The 15694-nt window shown below is 40.7% G+C and overlaps 1 protein-coding gene across 1 annotated transcript in view; it reads left to right on the top strand.

Moving 5' to 3' along the window:
- SDC2 (syndecan 2) overlaps positions 1-7809 on the top strand; it is a 62069-nt gene extending 54260 nt beyond the window's left edge. Inside the window, exons 3-5 of the mRNA XM_054814408.1 lie at positions 3256-3389; positions 4191-4326; positions 5552-7809. Of these exons, the coding sequence (XP_054670383.1) occupies positions 3256-3389; positions 4191-4326; positions 5552-5715 (434 nt within the window). The 3' untranslated portion in view covers positions 5716-7809. The remainder of the gene's footprint in view (positions 1-3255; positions 3390-4190; positions 4327-5551) is intronic.
- The last annotated feature ends 7885 nt before the right edge of the window (positions 7810-15694 follow it).

Raw genomic sequence — 15694 nt, 5'->3', positions numbered from 1 at the left:
AAGAGGTGATGGCTATGTGTGTGCCCACCTTATGACAAGTTTGCTTGTGGTGGTAGTACTCCCAGAGTGTGATGTGTAACAGCAAACAAACATGATGCCAAAAGATAGGGTGAAATGATTGGATTTGTTTGGTAGGAAGAGTTAATCACTGCCTGCTTTCAAGTAAGAGTGCTAACTACCGTGGGCTTTTTGTAGTATACAATGATTTAAGCTGGCACAGTCTTGATTTCCTGACAAGTTTCCTCAAGCACCAAGAGTGTGAAAGAGCATTTGCATTCCCATCATCCAAGGGGCAGCTAATAGACACATCACTGAGGGCTATATTAGATATTTCCAATACTACAGCACAATTTAGAGCTGTTTTGACTACAATGAAGACAGCAGTTGGGCATCCTGAAGAAGTCGAAGTGGATAAAAGATGGTGTGTGATGGCTGAGAGCTCTCAACTCTTTACCACAGAGATGGCTATGGGTTTAATTAGTGCAGGGTTTTTGCGGTGCCCTCACTAAGAGGGCAGTATCTGTTTGTACAGGGACTCAAGGCAGTTAATACCCAGCACCGTCACCCAAGCTGGCCAAATCCAGAAACCATCTAAAGAGACAGTGATATTTTCAAGAGGAAGAAGTAAGCTCTTATACTGCAACCATTTCACAGTATTCCTCTTAACAACCTAATTGGAAGTTATGCTCATGACAGTTGTAGGTGTTTTCTTTCAAATCTTATCTGGATTCAGGGAGAGGGGTGGTTCTGTCTTTTTTTTGCCTTTTAGGGAACATGATACCATGTAAAATGCCATTGCTATGTTCTGGAGAGCATTAGAGAGGTTTTTTTGATGCCTTAGTCCCATTTATGGGTAATTCTGAGAATACTACTGTCAATTTAGCAAGGGAAATGCCTTCCCCTTATTTAGACCTACTCCATGCCAAGCAGAGACCTGTCTAGATAAAGCTAATTAGAAAGCAGGAACCATGGGGATGTGTCTGAGCTGGTACCTGAGTCAGGCCTAAAGGATAGATGCCCTGGCATTTGGGGGATTGTCAGGACTCCCCTGAGGCTGTACAGAAGAGGAGTTGGGTATCTTTGGTGCAAATCTAGTGACTAGTTCAGGAGTTACAATAGTTACCCATTTGTTGAGAGACCGGAGATCTCCATAGCCAGAAACGTTCAGATCTGTAACACTCACCGTTTCATCTGGCAGACACAGCTATTGCCTGAAGCAAAGGTGGCATTTAAGGATTTGGAGGAGCAGTTGTGATTAAATGGGACTTATAATTTCATAAAAAAAGAAAATAAAGTTCTGTACTCTCAAAGTGTGTTTTATCAGATCTCTAATCTGATCATCAATTTTAATTTCCTTGACTGTGAGAGTCTTGTGTAATTTGGAGGAACTTTGGAAGGTAAAGCAGGCTGAGCTATCCATTGGACCCTTATTTCTCAAAGAAAACTCTTGAGGCAAAGCCAGAAAATTTTTTGTGTTGGATGCCTTTCCTCACCTCTGTTTTGAAGTAGGATGTTATTTTTTGATCTTTGAGTAGCATTTCAGAAAAATACCTGATTCTTGTTGTGAGGTCTTTATTCTGGAGGTTGCACTGTAATTTTGGTATCTCTGAAGGTTTTTCCAGTATTATTCTGTGCCGGTAGCTTTAATGTAGTAATTTTTTAATGATTCGACATTTTCTTTTCTACAGTACAGAAGTCGTTTTAGTTATCATTTTGTTAACGCCCTTCCTTTCAATTCCAAATGTATATAATCCTTGATCATGAGTTCAAAACTTTGCTGTTGCACTTGGATTTCCAGCTTGTTTTCTTTCTCTACAAAAATAAGATAAAAACTCAGTTTGGAATGAGTGAGTCATGCTATTCTGTTGTAAGAGGATATATTTCTATTTGTTAGGAATACTCTTATGCACATTTGCTGGATTTATTACCCAATAGTTACTTGGGTAACCAGTGTCTGTAATGAGCAGAACACATTGAGATTCCTAAGGAATGGTCCAAGAAGTTGATTCTTTTCCTCTTTCAAGTCTTGCAATAATTTAGTCTCTTGTCTGTGTCTTCTCCAGTATCACTATGGGATATTTATTAGACATGTCCATTATCTTATTCTAAAGGAGCCTTCATACTCCAGCAGGGCTTTGAATGTAGAGGAAATTAAATTTAAGGTCATCTTTAGGGAATTTTCTGTTCTCTTACTCTTTATTTCAAAAGAAAAAGGCTTCTGAATTATGTGGAGTTTAAAAACATGTGAACTCCCTAGTAGCTGAAACATAAAATAATAGCAATCTTTCTGTAGATAGAAACTACTTGGTTTTTTATGTTTGAGGGTTTAACTGATTTACTGTAGAGGGATTTTGTTGTTGAAGCAGTGTATTACAGGGAAAAAACTGTTCAGTTCATGTGGTTTAAGTCAAGTCAGGATAAAGAAGTTTGTTGATTGATTTATTTATGATATGCAATTAACTGGCAATCATTGAACTATACTTTTGGATTTAATATCAGCTATACAACAGTTAACCACAATACAAGCCACTTAAAAACCGGTAACATGCAACTACAAATTTCCAACCCCCTTCTGTAACTGATCCCAACATGTGCCACACTCACAGATTTGTATGTGCACACACACCCCCCTCTAGCAGGCTGTGGGGTGTGCAAGCTCCCCTCATCTGGGTGTGCAGGACGCTCTGCCCACACACCCCCGCTGTGGGAGACGTGGGTGCCCCCAGCCCTGTGTGATACAGGGCCCCACCATGTCCTGCCACCCCCAGGAGGTGACCCTGCAGCCCCGGGGTGTGGGTTCCAGGGGTGCCCCTGTGGTGGCCGTGGGAGAGATGGAGGTGGCTGCTGGGGGCACCCACGGGGTGCCACGGGACCACATCAGACAGGGTCACACCAGCCCTGATGGCTGCTGCTTCTTCCACTCCAGGGTTTCTCCCCCCGTTACAAGTGTTTATGCTTTTTTCATCCTTCTTTTCAGGCTTGTTCCTTCTGTTTCAAAAATATTGTGGTAACTTCCTGGTTACTGCTTAATCTGGCTGATGGCCCCCCTTCCTCTTTCATGGGATCACTTGGGGCAAATATTCCCCTGACAGTTTGGGGCATACTGTTGGCACTCGCATCCTTTATCTTCGCAGGCATTGTCATCTAGGCCGTTTGCCAAGGGTGGGCTGTGCAAGCACCCCTACCTTGGTGTCATAATAAAAAATGTAATTGGCGTGGAAGAATTTCAATGAAATGTCACATTTTTGTCTCCAGGTGCTGAAGAAGATGAGGAAAGTGCAGTGATAACAACATCCAGAGCACTTCCAAAGTTACTGACAACGAGTGACGCATCTAGGGCCGAGACCACCACGGTGAAAATGCAGACCAAGGTGCCTGCACAAACAAAGGTGTGTGGCTGGAGAGCAACACCATTTAAAATGGTTCCACTCTACCCCATTGATGGCTTGATGTTAACTTTGATTTATATGGATTAAAAAGCCCCCGCAAACTTTACTTAATGCTACTGCAGCCTGTTAAATGAATACAGAGCTGCGCAGTTTCGTTCCTACTAGAAAGTCTGCGTAGGGGCATCTGGATTTCACATGAAAGAAGAGAGAGATGCAGAAAAGAATATCTCGTGATACACAAGACAGTTTCTCATTATACCTTTGAGTCCAAGCTGTACCTTTTTTACATCTCTCAAAGAGTTATTCAAAAATTCTAGATGAAACTTCCCTTTTCAAAGGAGAATGTTGTGTGGTTTGGCTGTAGTTTGAATGCTTGCCAGGTTCTATTTAGTATTTCAGTATTTCCTTCTACCACCATGGATAATTTTGTCGATGTTACTCTCAAAGTTGTTCTGAATATAACATACCTGATGTGTTCATTTCAGAATTACTTCATTCGGAGGCTGTTATTGTGCTAAATGCAGGGAATATTTAACAGCTGTTTGCTAAATACGCTTTTGGGGGTTTTAAACTTGTGGATAGTGTTTTTCATTCCGACATCATGACGACAAATAGATCCAGTTACAATGTCTAGCACAGCTTTCTGCGGTCAAAAAGCTTCCCATGTGTTGTGCTTGTGGATATTGTGGAGTACACGTGTGGAGCCACAGCTTCGTGGCTGCCCGTGACGGGCAGTGACTGTGCTGACTGGCGGTGTGCCCTGTCTGTAAGCCACGGTCTGTTTTCCTTTTTGTGCCACAGTCACCTGAAGAAATCGATAAAGAGGAAAGGCCCGAGGCGGATGCCAAGAAAAAGAGTGATGAGCCAGGGGACGACACCGACGTGTTCACCGAGAAGCATTCAGAAAACCTCTTCCAGAGAACAGAAGTTCTGGCAGGTGAGGCGTCATTTGCCAAGGTCCATCTTGCCAGAAATACCACAGAAAACAGAGGGATCCATATCAAATAGTGCAAACTCAACATTTGTTGTTTTCTTGGTAGATTTTTAAACACATTCATAGCGGGTAGCCAGCGGTTGATTTGATGAGAATGAGATGGGCATCTTCTGCAGTTATTTAATAGCAAAGTCTGTTGCTAATTGATTTGACACCCACAAGTTGAATACTCCCTGCTGAATATGTGGAGCTTACACAGCTCAGAAAGGGAGTTGCAATTTGGATTGATGCTTGCAGTGCAGAAATGTATTTCTCACCTGCAATCCCAAGAGCACATCACTGTCTGGTCTGTCTGGTGCGGATGGACGCTGCCTGGGAGGAGCTTACAGCAGGGGTGGGTGGATGGAGAGGAATGGATGAGCGCTGTCTGTAGGATACAGAGGGTCTGTTTCCATGCATAATCCAGGGAGGCACAGGCTGGCCACCAGTGTTTTCACGTGGCTTTCCTACATGTGAGGGTTTTTTGACATCAGAACAGGATTTACAGGTATACTTTTCCCCTGTGTCCTCGGAGGGCGTGTTGGGAGCCATGAAGGTCACACAGTTTTGGACCACATCTTCCTCTGAGCACTAAAATGTGAAATAGCCTTAATATCCGCACCAGTGGAAGCATGGGGGTTTGCTCTTAAAGTCTAGTTGGAGTTGATACTTTCTACACAGTCGCAAGTGCATGATGAACGTAATGCCTCTGCTCCTACGGCTCCATGAAATGTTCTCTCCTATTTATCATCAATAGGAAATTCATTTCAGTCTAGAGTCAGAGTGAGAACTGATGGAGAAAAGGGAAAAGCCATTTCTTAGCTAGTGTAACAGAATAGGTCTTTTAAGGCTGAAAATGTTCACTGTTGAAAAATGAGTTTGAAAGAAATATTATCATAAATGCTTTCTTAATTGAGGTTTTGGAAACTTTTTAATAACTTTTTTAGAACTGTGGGTTGTTGGATCACACGGTTGTAGGTGGAAAGCCGTTTTAAATGATTGCTCCATAAACACAAACAGGCTTTCTGAGAGTATATTTCAGGATACTAATAATCAAGACAGTTGCATAATGGAGGCCCTTTTCTATAATTTGAAAGTAAAGGCAAACTCATTGTGTGAGATGAAAAATAAACATGGTGCTAAACTTGTTTTTCTGGCATATTGTGAATCTCTGTTTCTTTGATTACAGCTGTTATTGCTGGCGGAGTTATCGGTTTTCTTTTTGCAATCTTCCTTATCCTGCTGCTGGTATATCGCATGAGAAAGAAGGATGAAGGCAGTTACGACCTTGGTGAACGTAAACCATCCTGTGCTGCCTATCAAAAGGCACCTACTAAGGAGTTTTATGCATAAAATTCCTATTTAGTGTCTCTATTTATGAGATCACTGAACTTTTTTAAATAAAGCTTTTGCATAGAATAATGAAGATCTTTTTTTTTTTTTTTTTCATTAAAGAGCCATTATGGCACCTTTATGATAAAATCCCATTGTATTTAAAACTTTTCATGTATTCCTTTAAAAATGTAAAATTAAAACTTAACATTTGCAGTGTTCTGTGAATAACAGTGGCAAAGCATTATTTTATAAAACCATTGATGTTCACTGAATCATTTTTAAAACTTTATGCATAAATATAAAATAATGAAAATGATTGTTTTATCCTATGGTTCAATGAAAGTTGTTTAATTTTTGTCAGCATGTCTCAGATTGATCTTACAAGTTAGTTTTTATTTCATTAATTTATCTGTTTCCAAAAAATGCCTTTTTGTAGTTGTCATGGTGCAATTTGTCTTCAGATAATTCAGATAACAGTAACTTTTAGTGTAAATGTAATTTTTCAGCTATGTAAACTTTAACCTCCACTTTGTATAAATTTAAGTGTCAGAATATCAATTTTACACTTTGCATTGTTTCTCAGCGTACCTGTAGCTTCAGTGAGATTTGTAACAGCAAATTAATGTGTAAAATTGGATTATTACTACAAACTGTATAGTCGTATTCTTACTAAACAAATCTCCTGTAAGGCAGATTTGGAGTAAGCTACTGACAAACTTAAGCAAACCCAAAGACTCTAACAGTATTTTGAGAAGTTGCTGCAGATTTCTATGGCCACTGTATTTGTTAATTATTTGCAATTTGAAGGTACAAGTAGGGGTTTAAATTTTTGTTCTTTAAAAATTCATTTAAGTTGTAAACGTCTTTTAAAGCCTTTGAAGTGCCTATGATTACATGTAACTCGTCGCAGACTGGTGTTAATGAGTATATAACAGTAAAAGAAAATGTTGGTATTTTATAAGCACAGACAATTCTAATGGTAACTTTTGTAGTCTTACATGGATAGACATAATTGTAATTTGGGAACATAAACACTACTGAATAAATCATGTGGCCTAATACTGAGAATTCTATTGTGATATACTTTTGTACGCTTTTCATTTTATGTCTGCTTGCTTATGTTTTAATGTCACAGAGTACATCTAAGGAGATCTTAAAAATCCAGACCAAAAAAAAAAAGGCTGTTGACCAGGCTGATCCTCGGACCAGATTATTACTGAGAAAAGTGGGAATGTTTAAGTCTTGCATCGGGTGTATGAGTTATGAGTCATTCGACCTTTGCATGATATTTAATGGCAGTATTGACACAGACCTGTTCTTCCTGCAAATGTTGTTTTCAGTACTGTAAAATTCAAAGAAGTACCCGGTTTCATTTATTGTGTATATCGGTTTTTGATTTGTTGTTCCGGTTTGTTTTTTCCCCGGCCTTTTGAAGAATTTTGGTTTATTCTGCTCGGACTCCAGCAGAAGAGTTGAGACAAGTGGAATGTCTTCATAAGAGAAGAAAGAAATGTTCCAAGTAGAAGAGAAAAGGTTCTGTTGCTTAGACTGCAGATAGGTGTTGGATAGAGGGGCACGTGGAGAAGACGATAGTCTGCCTCCTTATATTATGCTTTGTAACAGACAAATGGCTTCGTCTTCTGCTCTGTTAACCTCCTCCGTTTTTATTTTTGAGAATTCCAAAATATAGGTGTTCAGGATGTCAAGCTGAACTGCTTCTCAGAAATGGCAATGTATTGTAAATAAGATCTGGTAGCTCTTCAGATAAGAGTTGCGTAACTTGTATTTGTTGCTGTCCCAAGTTCAGTGGTCATTTAGGAACAAACGAACGCTATCCTGTGCTAAAATATTTAATATATTGCTTTTTTAAATTACTTATACTTACTGGCAAGTTTTTCAAAGCCATACAAGTTCAACAAGTAAAAACAGGGTAAGAATTTAACAGGTATATCTTATTGTGCAATATTTAGTGAAATTCAATTAGTAAAATAACTGCTTGAATTAACTGTGCCAAGAAAGGAAAATTTCTGGCAAATGCTGTGCCACTGCTGTAAAATAAAGCATTTGTTAAAGTGCCAAAATAAAGTCTACCATGCCTAAACTAATACTTTATTTGTATAGTCTGACATCCAGTTTTTTGAAGCCCGCTTTGCTTAAGGTAGTAGATCTGAATTTTCTTCAGGGGTGCAATGAATGTCGCAGTAAGTATAGCTATAAATATTAAACACCAGATTATTGTTTCCTCCTCCTTCATAAGCAAATTGATATTAAAAAGCTGTTTTCTTTTTATTTATAAATGGTAGACTCTGCCTGTATACCTCATGCACAGGACACCTTATGCAACGTAGACATCTCTTGTAATTATGCAGGCTACCAAAGACTATGCTGGTCGGGTTCCTCCTGCATCTGCTTATGAGCAGAAGCAATGGTAAAGTTTCAGCTCTACTTCACCGCTCGCTTTTTTTCCCCCTTGCACATCCATTATCCCCTCTGTAATATGCAGAAGAGGTTTAATGCTTCAGCTATGTACACAGACTTAAAGCATCGCAGTCCTCCCACCATCCCTAACAAAATCTTGAAACTTTTTTAGCATGCAGTAGGCATGATAGTAGCATTTATCATCTTGCAATCTCCTTGCCTTTCTCTTTTCAGTGCCAAACCATGCTATTAGGGAAAAATTCTAACAGACCTATCATCTCAGTCATAAACATGGGTTCAGTTTTCGTCGATCTGAAAGCCAGGCTGATGCAGACACCTGGCTTCCAGCAACCCTGCTCAGAAGAAACGGGCAGCTGAATGCGTGTCTCTCACACTGAGGCTTCCTAGCACGACTTGGTCTTTGGTTTTGCTTCCCTTTTGTTCTCTTTTGTTCTCCCCTTCCTGGATGTGTTTCTAGCAATACTCTGGCTGCTCGTGGATGTTGCTGGGCAGCTGGGAGTCCCGGTGCCAGGCTGTGGATGCAGCGCCACATGCCCACAGCTAGCAGCAGCATCTATACTTCTGGGGTGGCTTTTCCTGGAGACCCTTGGCTCTTCTTTGCTGGAACTGCTGTAGCAGCTCTGAAATTCCTCAGCAACCTGATCCCGTGCCTCCTTGTGATTGATAGGCTCTAGTGTTTATCAAAATGCCATTTTGCTTTGATTTACTCTGGGTTATAAATAGTTATTTCCTCTTAGATTCTTTGCAAATAAAGCCTGATACAAGTAACGTAAAGCTTATACTAAAAGAAGTCTCTCGCTTTGCTTTATTAGTGGAAAAATAACTTCAGAATTTGAGTTCCTTGTTCCTCTGCTTGCCAGCATTAGAAGTGAATTGTAGCTCATGTTTACAGGCTGCGTTGCTAGTTTTTTCTTCACTTTGAGTATTGCACTTCATTGAAATAGGATAAATTAAAACCAGAATTGTCCTCTTGTATCTCCTAACAAGAGAATAGAGTATTTGTAACTTTGGCTAGTTGTTGCTCTTTTGTTCCCTTGGAGCTGGGTATTGAAATGATGGTGGAGTGCAGCCTTAAATGACAGATGCTATTTTTAAGCAACATACGGTACACAGTAAACTTTTGTAAGGAAAGAAGTATCTAGATAAACATTAAACAAAACCTGTTGGTGTGAGGGAAATGATGATAGCATGCTTAGTATTACATTCTTTATTCAACTAAGCAAACAAGGAGAAGGGGAAAAGGAATCTGAGGGGAAAAAGATTTCTCAGGAAACTATTCTTACAGATGGAAATGATGTAGCAAGTTTTTTTAAACTTGCAGGCAGTTATATTTGTTTCTTAGCACTTGCTTAATCGGACTGGCAGTATTACCTTTAAGGAATTTTGAATATTATTGTCCATTTTTAATGAGCTTTAATATTAGTTTTGTTATATTTACACTCTTGCCTGTATATGACAGAGCTCTGAACCCTGGTGTGAAAACTCCGTGCTGTGAATTGGTAGAGCATTGCCTTTCCAAAACTGTCTTCAGGTTGAGGAAGCTGTAGTTTGCCTGAGAAAAGACAGAGCAAGTATCCCCCTCCCTGGCACATCTTCTGGTCCTGGGATGGTTCGTGGCTGGAGCAGAAGAGTGGTTTTGCTAAGGAACTGGAGTGGGAGAGGGGGATGCTGACATGTGCTTCTCATTTCCTCCTGACGCTTGGGCTGACCAGGCACTGGGTTCAGCTGTGTGGGTGGGAGTGGGGGAGCTGTAACCTAACCCTGCCAGTGGAAAAGATGCTTTGCTGAGATTTCTTCCCCTGTGAAGTAAAGTAAGTTGTATATTTTTTGCTTTGAAAACAAACAGATGATAAAACTTAAGCTCAGTAGAGCTAGAAATGGAAACGTGGGCTCCTGCCCTGACCACTCTGAACCAATTTCACATGTGCATCAGATGTGCAGAGTAGCTGCTTGCGTGGGTGGAAATCTGAAAAACCCTCTGTGTGTTTGCAGTATCTGAGCTTGGTTTCTAACGGGAATGGGGGGGAGGGGACAGGGCCCATGTAGAACTACAGACATTAATTTGGGGTGAGTAGAAGGAAGGCAGGAAGCGAAACTGTCATGACAGCCCACGTTTTCCACTGGAGTTACCAGGCATTTTGTTTTCTTGAGTTGTTCCCGTCACACTGAATTTGCTCTTGACAGAGAGAATCTGTAGGCAGAAAAGTGGGCAGATGTTGGTGTCATACCTTGAGAGACGGTCTTGGTTGCACACAGCTTCCCAGCACATCAGAGATCTGTGCTAACTGTTGCACATGTTGCCAGTTGCAGCTTCTGCTGGCGGTTCGTTCCCCAGATTTGCAGAGGAACTGCTACAGCAGAACAGGTGGAGGATCTACAAGGCTGACCCTGCGCACCTTCTGCTACCCATGGGAGGTGCTGGGAGGGCGGCAGGAGGTGACGATTAGGGTGCTGCATTGCACTTTGAAGGGACTGGGTTGTCCTTTGGCCATGGGAGGTGGGAAGAAATGGATGAGACACGCAACTGGGGCTTTGCAGTTGAGCTATGCTGTTGTGTATTGAAGCAACTTTCCATTTCTTCTCCATGCTTGGGAGATGTCAAGCTTTCACTAGCCCTAACTCCTTCGATATCCAATGTGCTTATGGTGTAGCCTGAAGAGCTCTTGAGATTTTTAATTCATGTTGCAGCTTAAAAACTGTGCTGTAGTTGGGCTGGGGCTGAGGGCCACTCTCTGTCAGGGCTGAAGGTCAGGTCCAAAGAATTCCTCCAGCCTGGCAGTTCAGCCCCAGCCCGGAGTGAGAGGAAGTAGGAATACTTGTGAAAAACATCCAGAAAAATATTGCAAAACCTGTAATAGTTTGTTGAAAATAAACAAAGTGCAAGTCCTCTGTTGGGGGTGACTTTAATTCATTTAGATTTCTTCTGGGGCATTATGCAATGTTTTTTCCCATGTTTCTTTTGTTGATTTGTTGAATGCAGAGGAAGCTTCTGATTTTTTTCTATTTTTAATCCTAAAATGAACCAAGCACTGACGTATAAGGAACAAAAATTCCACCAGACAAGCTACTTGAATTTTATCTAGTGGTGGGAAACTAAGCTCAATGGAAGAAAAAGTTCTGTGTCCTAGCTACCCACCCACCTTGTATGGCCATATGTAGTCCTAGAGTCTAAACAAAGTTTGGTGCCCATTTTCCTGAGCTCCTGCGGTGGAACAGGAGCTTTCTCTAAACACTACAGCTCCCCAGAGGATACCAAATAAAAATGGGAACAGACTCACTTTTTGATGTCTTTGTGTCGTAACCCATAATACTAACGCTCATCTCCCTCCTACTCCCCTTTCTAAATATAGCAGCAGGGGAGAAGTCAACAACCATCACACTAAACAGTACTGAAAGAATGTAAAACAGTCCAAAGTTCAGTTTTCATCATTCATCCCTATAATTCTCGTTACCGCAGAGCTAACAGAAGAGTCTCTTGTGAAAGGACGAGAAGCGGAGCATGCGCTTCCTTCTGGACCAGCCCATAGGGCCAGCTGAGTTCATGCTGACTTGGGGAAAAATCTTTTCTTGGGAAGGAACAGCTTCTGGGGCCAAGTCTCAGAAGGCTGAGGGCACAGCTTAACTCCTGCTCAGACCAAAACGCTCGAATGAAGGACCCTGCCTTGACCTGGCTAGCGGCTGTGCCACTTTCATGCTGGGGAGGCAAGGCTTCGGGAACAGTTCTAGTAAATCTTCATTATCTAAGCTGCATCCCCTAGGAAAACCTTCCCTAAGAATCACAGTCAGCTTAAATTATTGACTACAATCAAAGCAGCAGCAAGAAACCTTTCTTTAAATCGTCAGCTTTCACCTTGTTTTGCATGTGCTCAGATATTTTCCTAAAGAAAATTGGTTTTCATTGGCTGGTAAACAAGACGGCTTGTTAACTTGTAATCTTTACAGCAAATTTTGTTCTTTTTGCTCTGCAGGAGCACACGCTATTTACATATTTATGCCATTACCAAGCTTAACTTCATTTTTATATTCTAGTTTTTCCATTCTGTTATGTTAAAAATGGTAAACAAATATTTATTTACCAGCTGATTCGGTTTATAGCTTTTATTTGTTTCAACTTGCTTTTCAATGGAAATTGAGATTTCATTAAGGATGCATAAAATTAGCACTTCTAACAAAGTAAAATATATCAAGCACATCAGAACAAAGATTAGCAAAACCATTTTGACTTTGAAACATATGTAATTATTGGAAGTAACTTATTTATCAGGCAAAATCATTTTTGCTAGTTATTGAATTGAGTAATTTCAATCACAATGTCTGTTAAGACTTTAAACCCAGTAGGTCTCAATCTTTCTTCTTTTTTCCCATAGGTTGGAAGAGAATAATCTTTCCTGCTTTTTCAGCTTCTAAGTGGTTTTATAAAAAAAAAAGGCCTGAAAATAAAAAAGGGAAGAATTTTATACCTACAGAAGAGCTGTCAAAGTGTCTAAAGTTTTCTTTTATCATCTCAAAAACTGGTTACAGGTGCTCAGCCATGTGGCTTCTCCCAATTCATGGTTTGATTTTTGTAACAGCTCTGGCAGTAGAAATCATCAATTTTTCTCTGCCAGTCTGTGCTTTTTATAACACGCATTCAACCACTAAAAGCTAAGTGGAATTTTACTTCAGCCTTTCCTGATGGGACTTTTAATGCAAATTCTGAAACTCCATAGAATTGTTCAGCTCTGGCTCTTCTAGATTCTAAGAAATACTGTACCTGTCCTTAAATAAAGCAATATATTATTGTTACACAAGCTCTTAGTATATTAGCTTTTCACTTTTCAGCATGTGTATCAAAGCTTTCAAACTGTGATCAGACAGACTTTGCAAATCTGAGTAAGAATCATGCCATCTTCTAAATAGACCATAGAGGATCAGAAGAGGACTCCAAAACTTTAGTTTTGATAGTAACACATTGACTCTCTTTTTGAAGTTTAAATGATTAATGCTGTATTAACTCTGCTTGACTTGAGCAGCCTGTTCAGTCTTGTAGTTAAACCTAGAATGAGATGTTGGTGAAGCTGGGTCTGAAAGCACGCATCCACACACTGAGTGGGGTCTTGGGTCTGTTTGCATTCAACACCCATCACAAAATAAAATACCTCTCACTTGTGGGCCTGTTCTGATGGTAACAAGCTATTTTGGCACTCGGTGTCTGTCCATCTGTCTAATATCTGTCTCTCCAAGAATGCTGCCCTTCCCAGTACAAAGCATCATTACCCAGAGAAGTCACACTCCTGCTCAGGCTCCCATCTGCCTCTGTTAGATGGATCTTTTATTGGCTCATCCCATATGAAGGCAGTCTGTACCGTGTTCAACACAGGTCAACCCAGCCCGAGCTGTGCCCAGGGAGGAACTGTGTTTTCATGGAGGGTGGTGGGGTTGCACTGGATGTCCTTTGAACTTGGAACTCACCGTTACAGATGTGCTATGAAAAAAGGGCTGCTTTGGTACACAGCAGGGTAGAGGATTCCCTTTACTCTAAGCCCATATATCCAGAAATAAAAGATGTATTTAATCTGCATTTTTAAAATTGTCCACAGATTTAAACTTGTTTGGGATAAATATATGGTGTATAAGTTGAACCTGGATTTTATCTTCACAAAAATATTGACATGAATAAAGGTACCTAGCTGTAGTAGAGAGAGTTGCTGAGCGAAACTATTTATAATTTTAATTCCTTCTTCATAAGTTATTTAGAGCAGTATTTAATGTATTTTTAATGCAAATATATGATAATTGCTGTTAGGCATCCAAATGCCTTTGTTTTGTAAACACAGGAGTGGAGGAAGACTGGTGTATGTTGCTGGACCGATCGCTACCTGAAGACTGGAGATCACTAAGAATGCACAGAGAGGGCTCCTCACATCTCTGGTTTTACATTGGATGCCCGTGCTCTGCTCTTTACCCATGGCAGCACAAGTCACACAGTTTATAAGGAGATTCAAGTGGGAACTTTCCACCAATGCTTAACAAAAACCTTTCTGTGGCATGGCAAAGCCATTGCCCCTGTAAGGAAACTTGTAGTAATCTGCAGGAGAAATTACACTGCCAGGCTATGTCTTACTAGCAAGTTTTGCTGCCAGAATTTTTGTGGGCTTATGAGTTGCTGAGATTTTTATGTCCCTGAAGCATGTGTGTTCATGACTGCTTTTCTGAGGTGCTGCATGCCCTCGCTGCAAGAGGCTGTAACAGCAGAAGGGCTGCTGCACACTGGGTAAGGACCCAGGACTTGCAGCTAGCAACATCGCTGTGTTCTTGGAGCATGTATACAGCAGCATTTTGCTAGTAGCTACGTGTTGGCTTGTGCTGTTCAGTGAGGAGATTTCACCTCGGCAGGAGAGGCTGAATTTTGTTGGCTTACATCAGCTTAGTATGAGAACACGTAGATACTCGGGGCAACTAAAGCTGACTTCTGACAGTAAATCTGTATAGCACTGGACAGGTCCCAAGCAAGCACGCCCTACCAACCCACCGCTGGCAGACATTCTGCTCTCAGCTGATGCTGCTCTTGATACCTGAAAAACCAAAGTCTCTGACATAGCAGCAGAAAAGCCAGCAGAACTGTGTAGAAGAATACATGCCATGAGGTGCTTGCTGTTTCAAAATGTCCCTACCTTTTTCCCCATTCTATGCACTGTTAGGATATATTTATTTGCTGCGAGGCCGCATAAATGGAAAGACATACAAGTCAGGGTCAAGCTCGAACACTTCTTCCTAGGAAGAACTGAAAAGCAGTGCTTCTTGGAAACTTAGGAATTTTTCTTTTCAGGTTCTTTAACTGAAAAAGAAGAGGAAATAAAAGCTGAAGTTTGCATTAATTAGCAGTCCATATTTACCTGCCTGCAGTGCAAAGCAACAAAGAAGAACTTTAAATGAAGAAAACACCTTCTAGTGGTACTGAAATACAATGTAGAGCTAGAGGAGACTTTTGGGAGACTGAGTCAAAAAATAGAAAATGGTTTGATGAAGTAAATAAATGTCATAAAATGAAAATTGAGAGCATGCTTCTAAACAAGGCTAGCTGGTATATTGGTAATTCCTTCAGGCTGGTACAGTGTGCTCCCACTTCAAACACCTTTTGTGTTTGGACCTGTGCTGGCAGCTTTTCAAAGGAATCTTGTACTTTTTTCCCTCCCCCTCCTCACTGTGCATAAGAATTAGTATGTGAATATGCCTGTGTTTTCTTCTTATTATTTTAATATAGTCACATTTTAGAGACTTCAATAAAGTTCGAAGGTCCACCAAAGCAGTCCTTGCTCCAAAACCCATGCAGCCTAAAATGTCTGGAAAAAAAAAAGCAGAGTGAAATAGCATCATCCACCATCCCCACTCCGTGTAGGAAGAAGCATGGTACCAAGCGACTGTCCTATCAGAAGAGATTCAGGATCCATTCAGGCAGAATCCTGTCCCTAGCAGCACACTCCACCAGTTGCTTCATATACTGTATAACAGAAGGTGAAAAACATCCAGCAGTAGGAAGTGTCAGCTGTCCTCACATTAGATGTCATTCCCCCTTCTA

This window comes from Grus americana, chromosome 2, assembly GCF_028858705.1.
Source record: "Grus americana isolate bGruAme1 chromosome 2, bGruAme1.mat, whole genome shotgun sequence".
NCBI classification, from domain to species: domain Eukaryota; kingdom Metazoa; phylum Chordata; class Aves; order Gruiformes; family Gruidae; genus Grus; species Grus americana.
The sequence above is the reverse complement of the archived record's forward strand: the minus strand, read 5'-3'. Positions and strand labels throughout refer to the sequence as shown.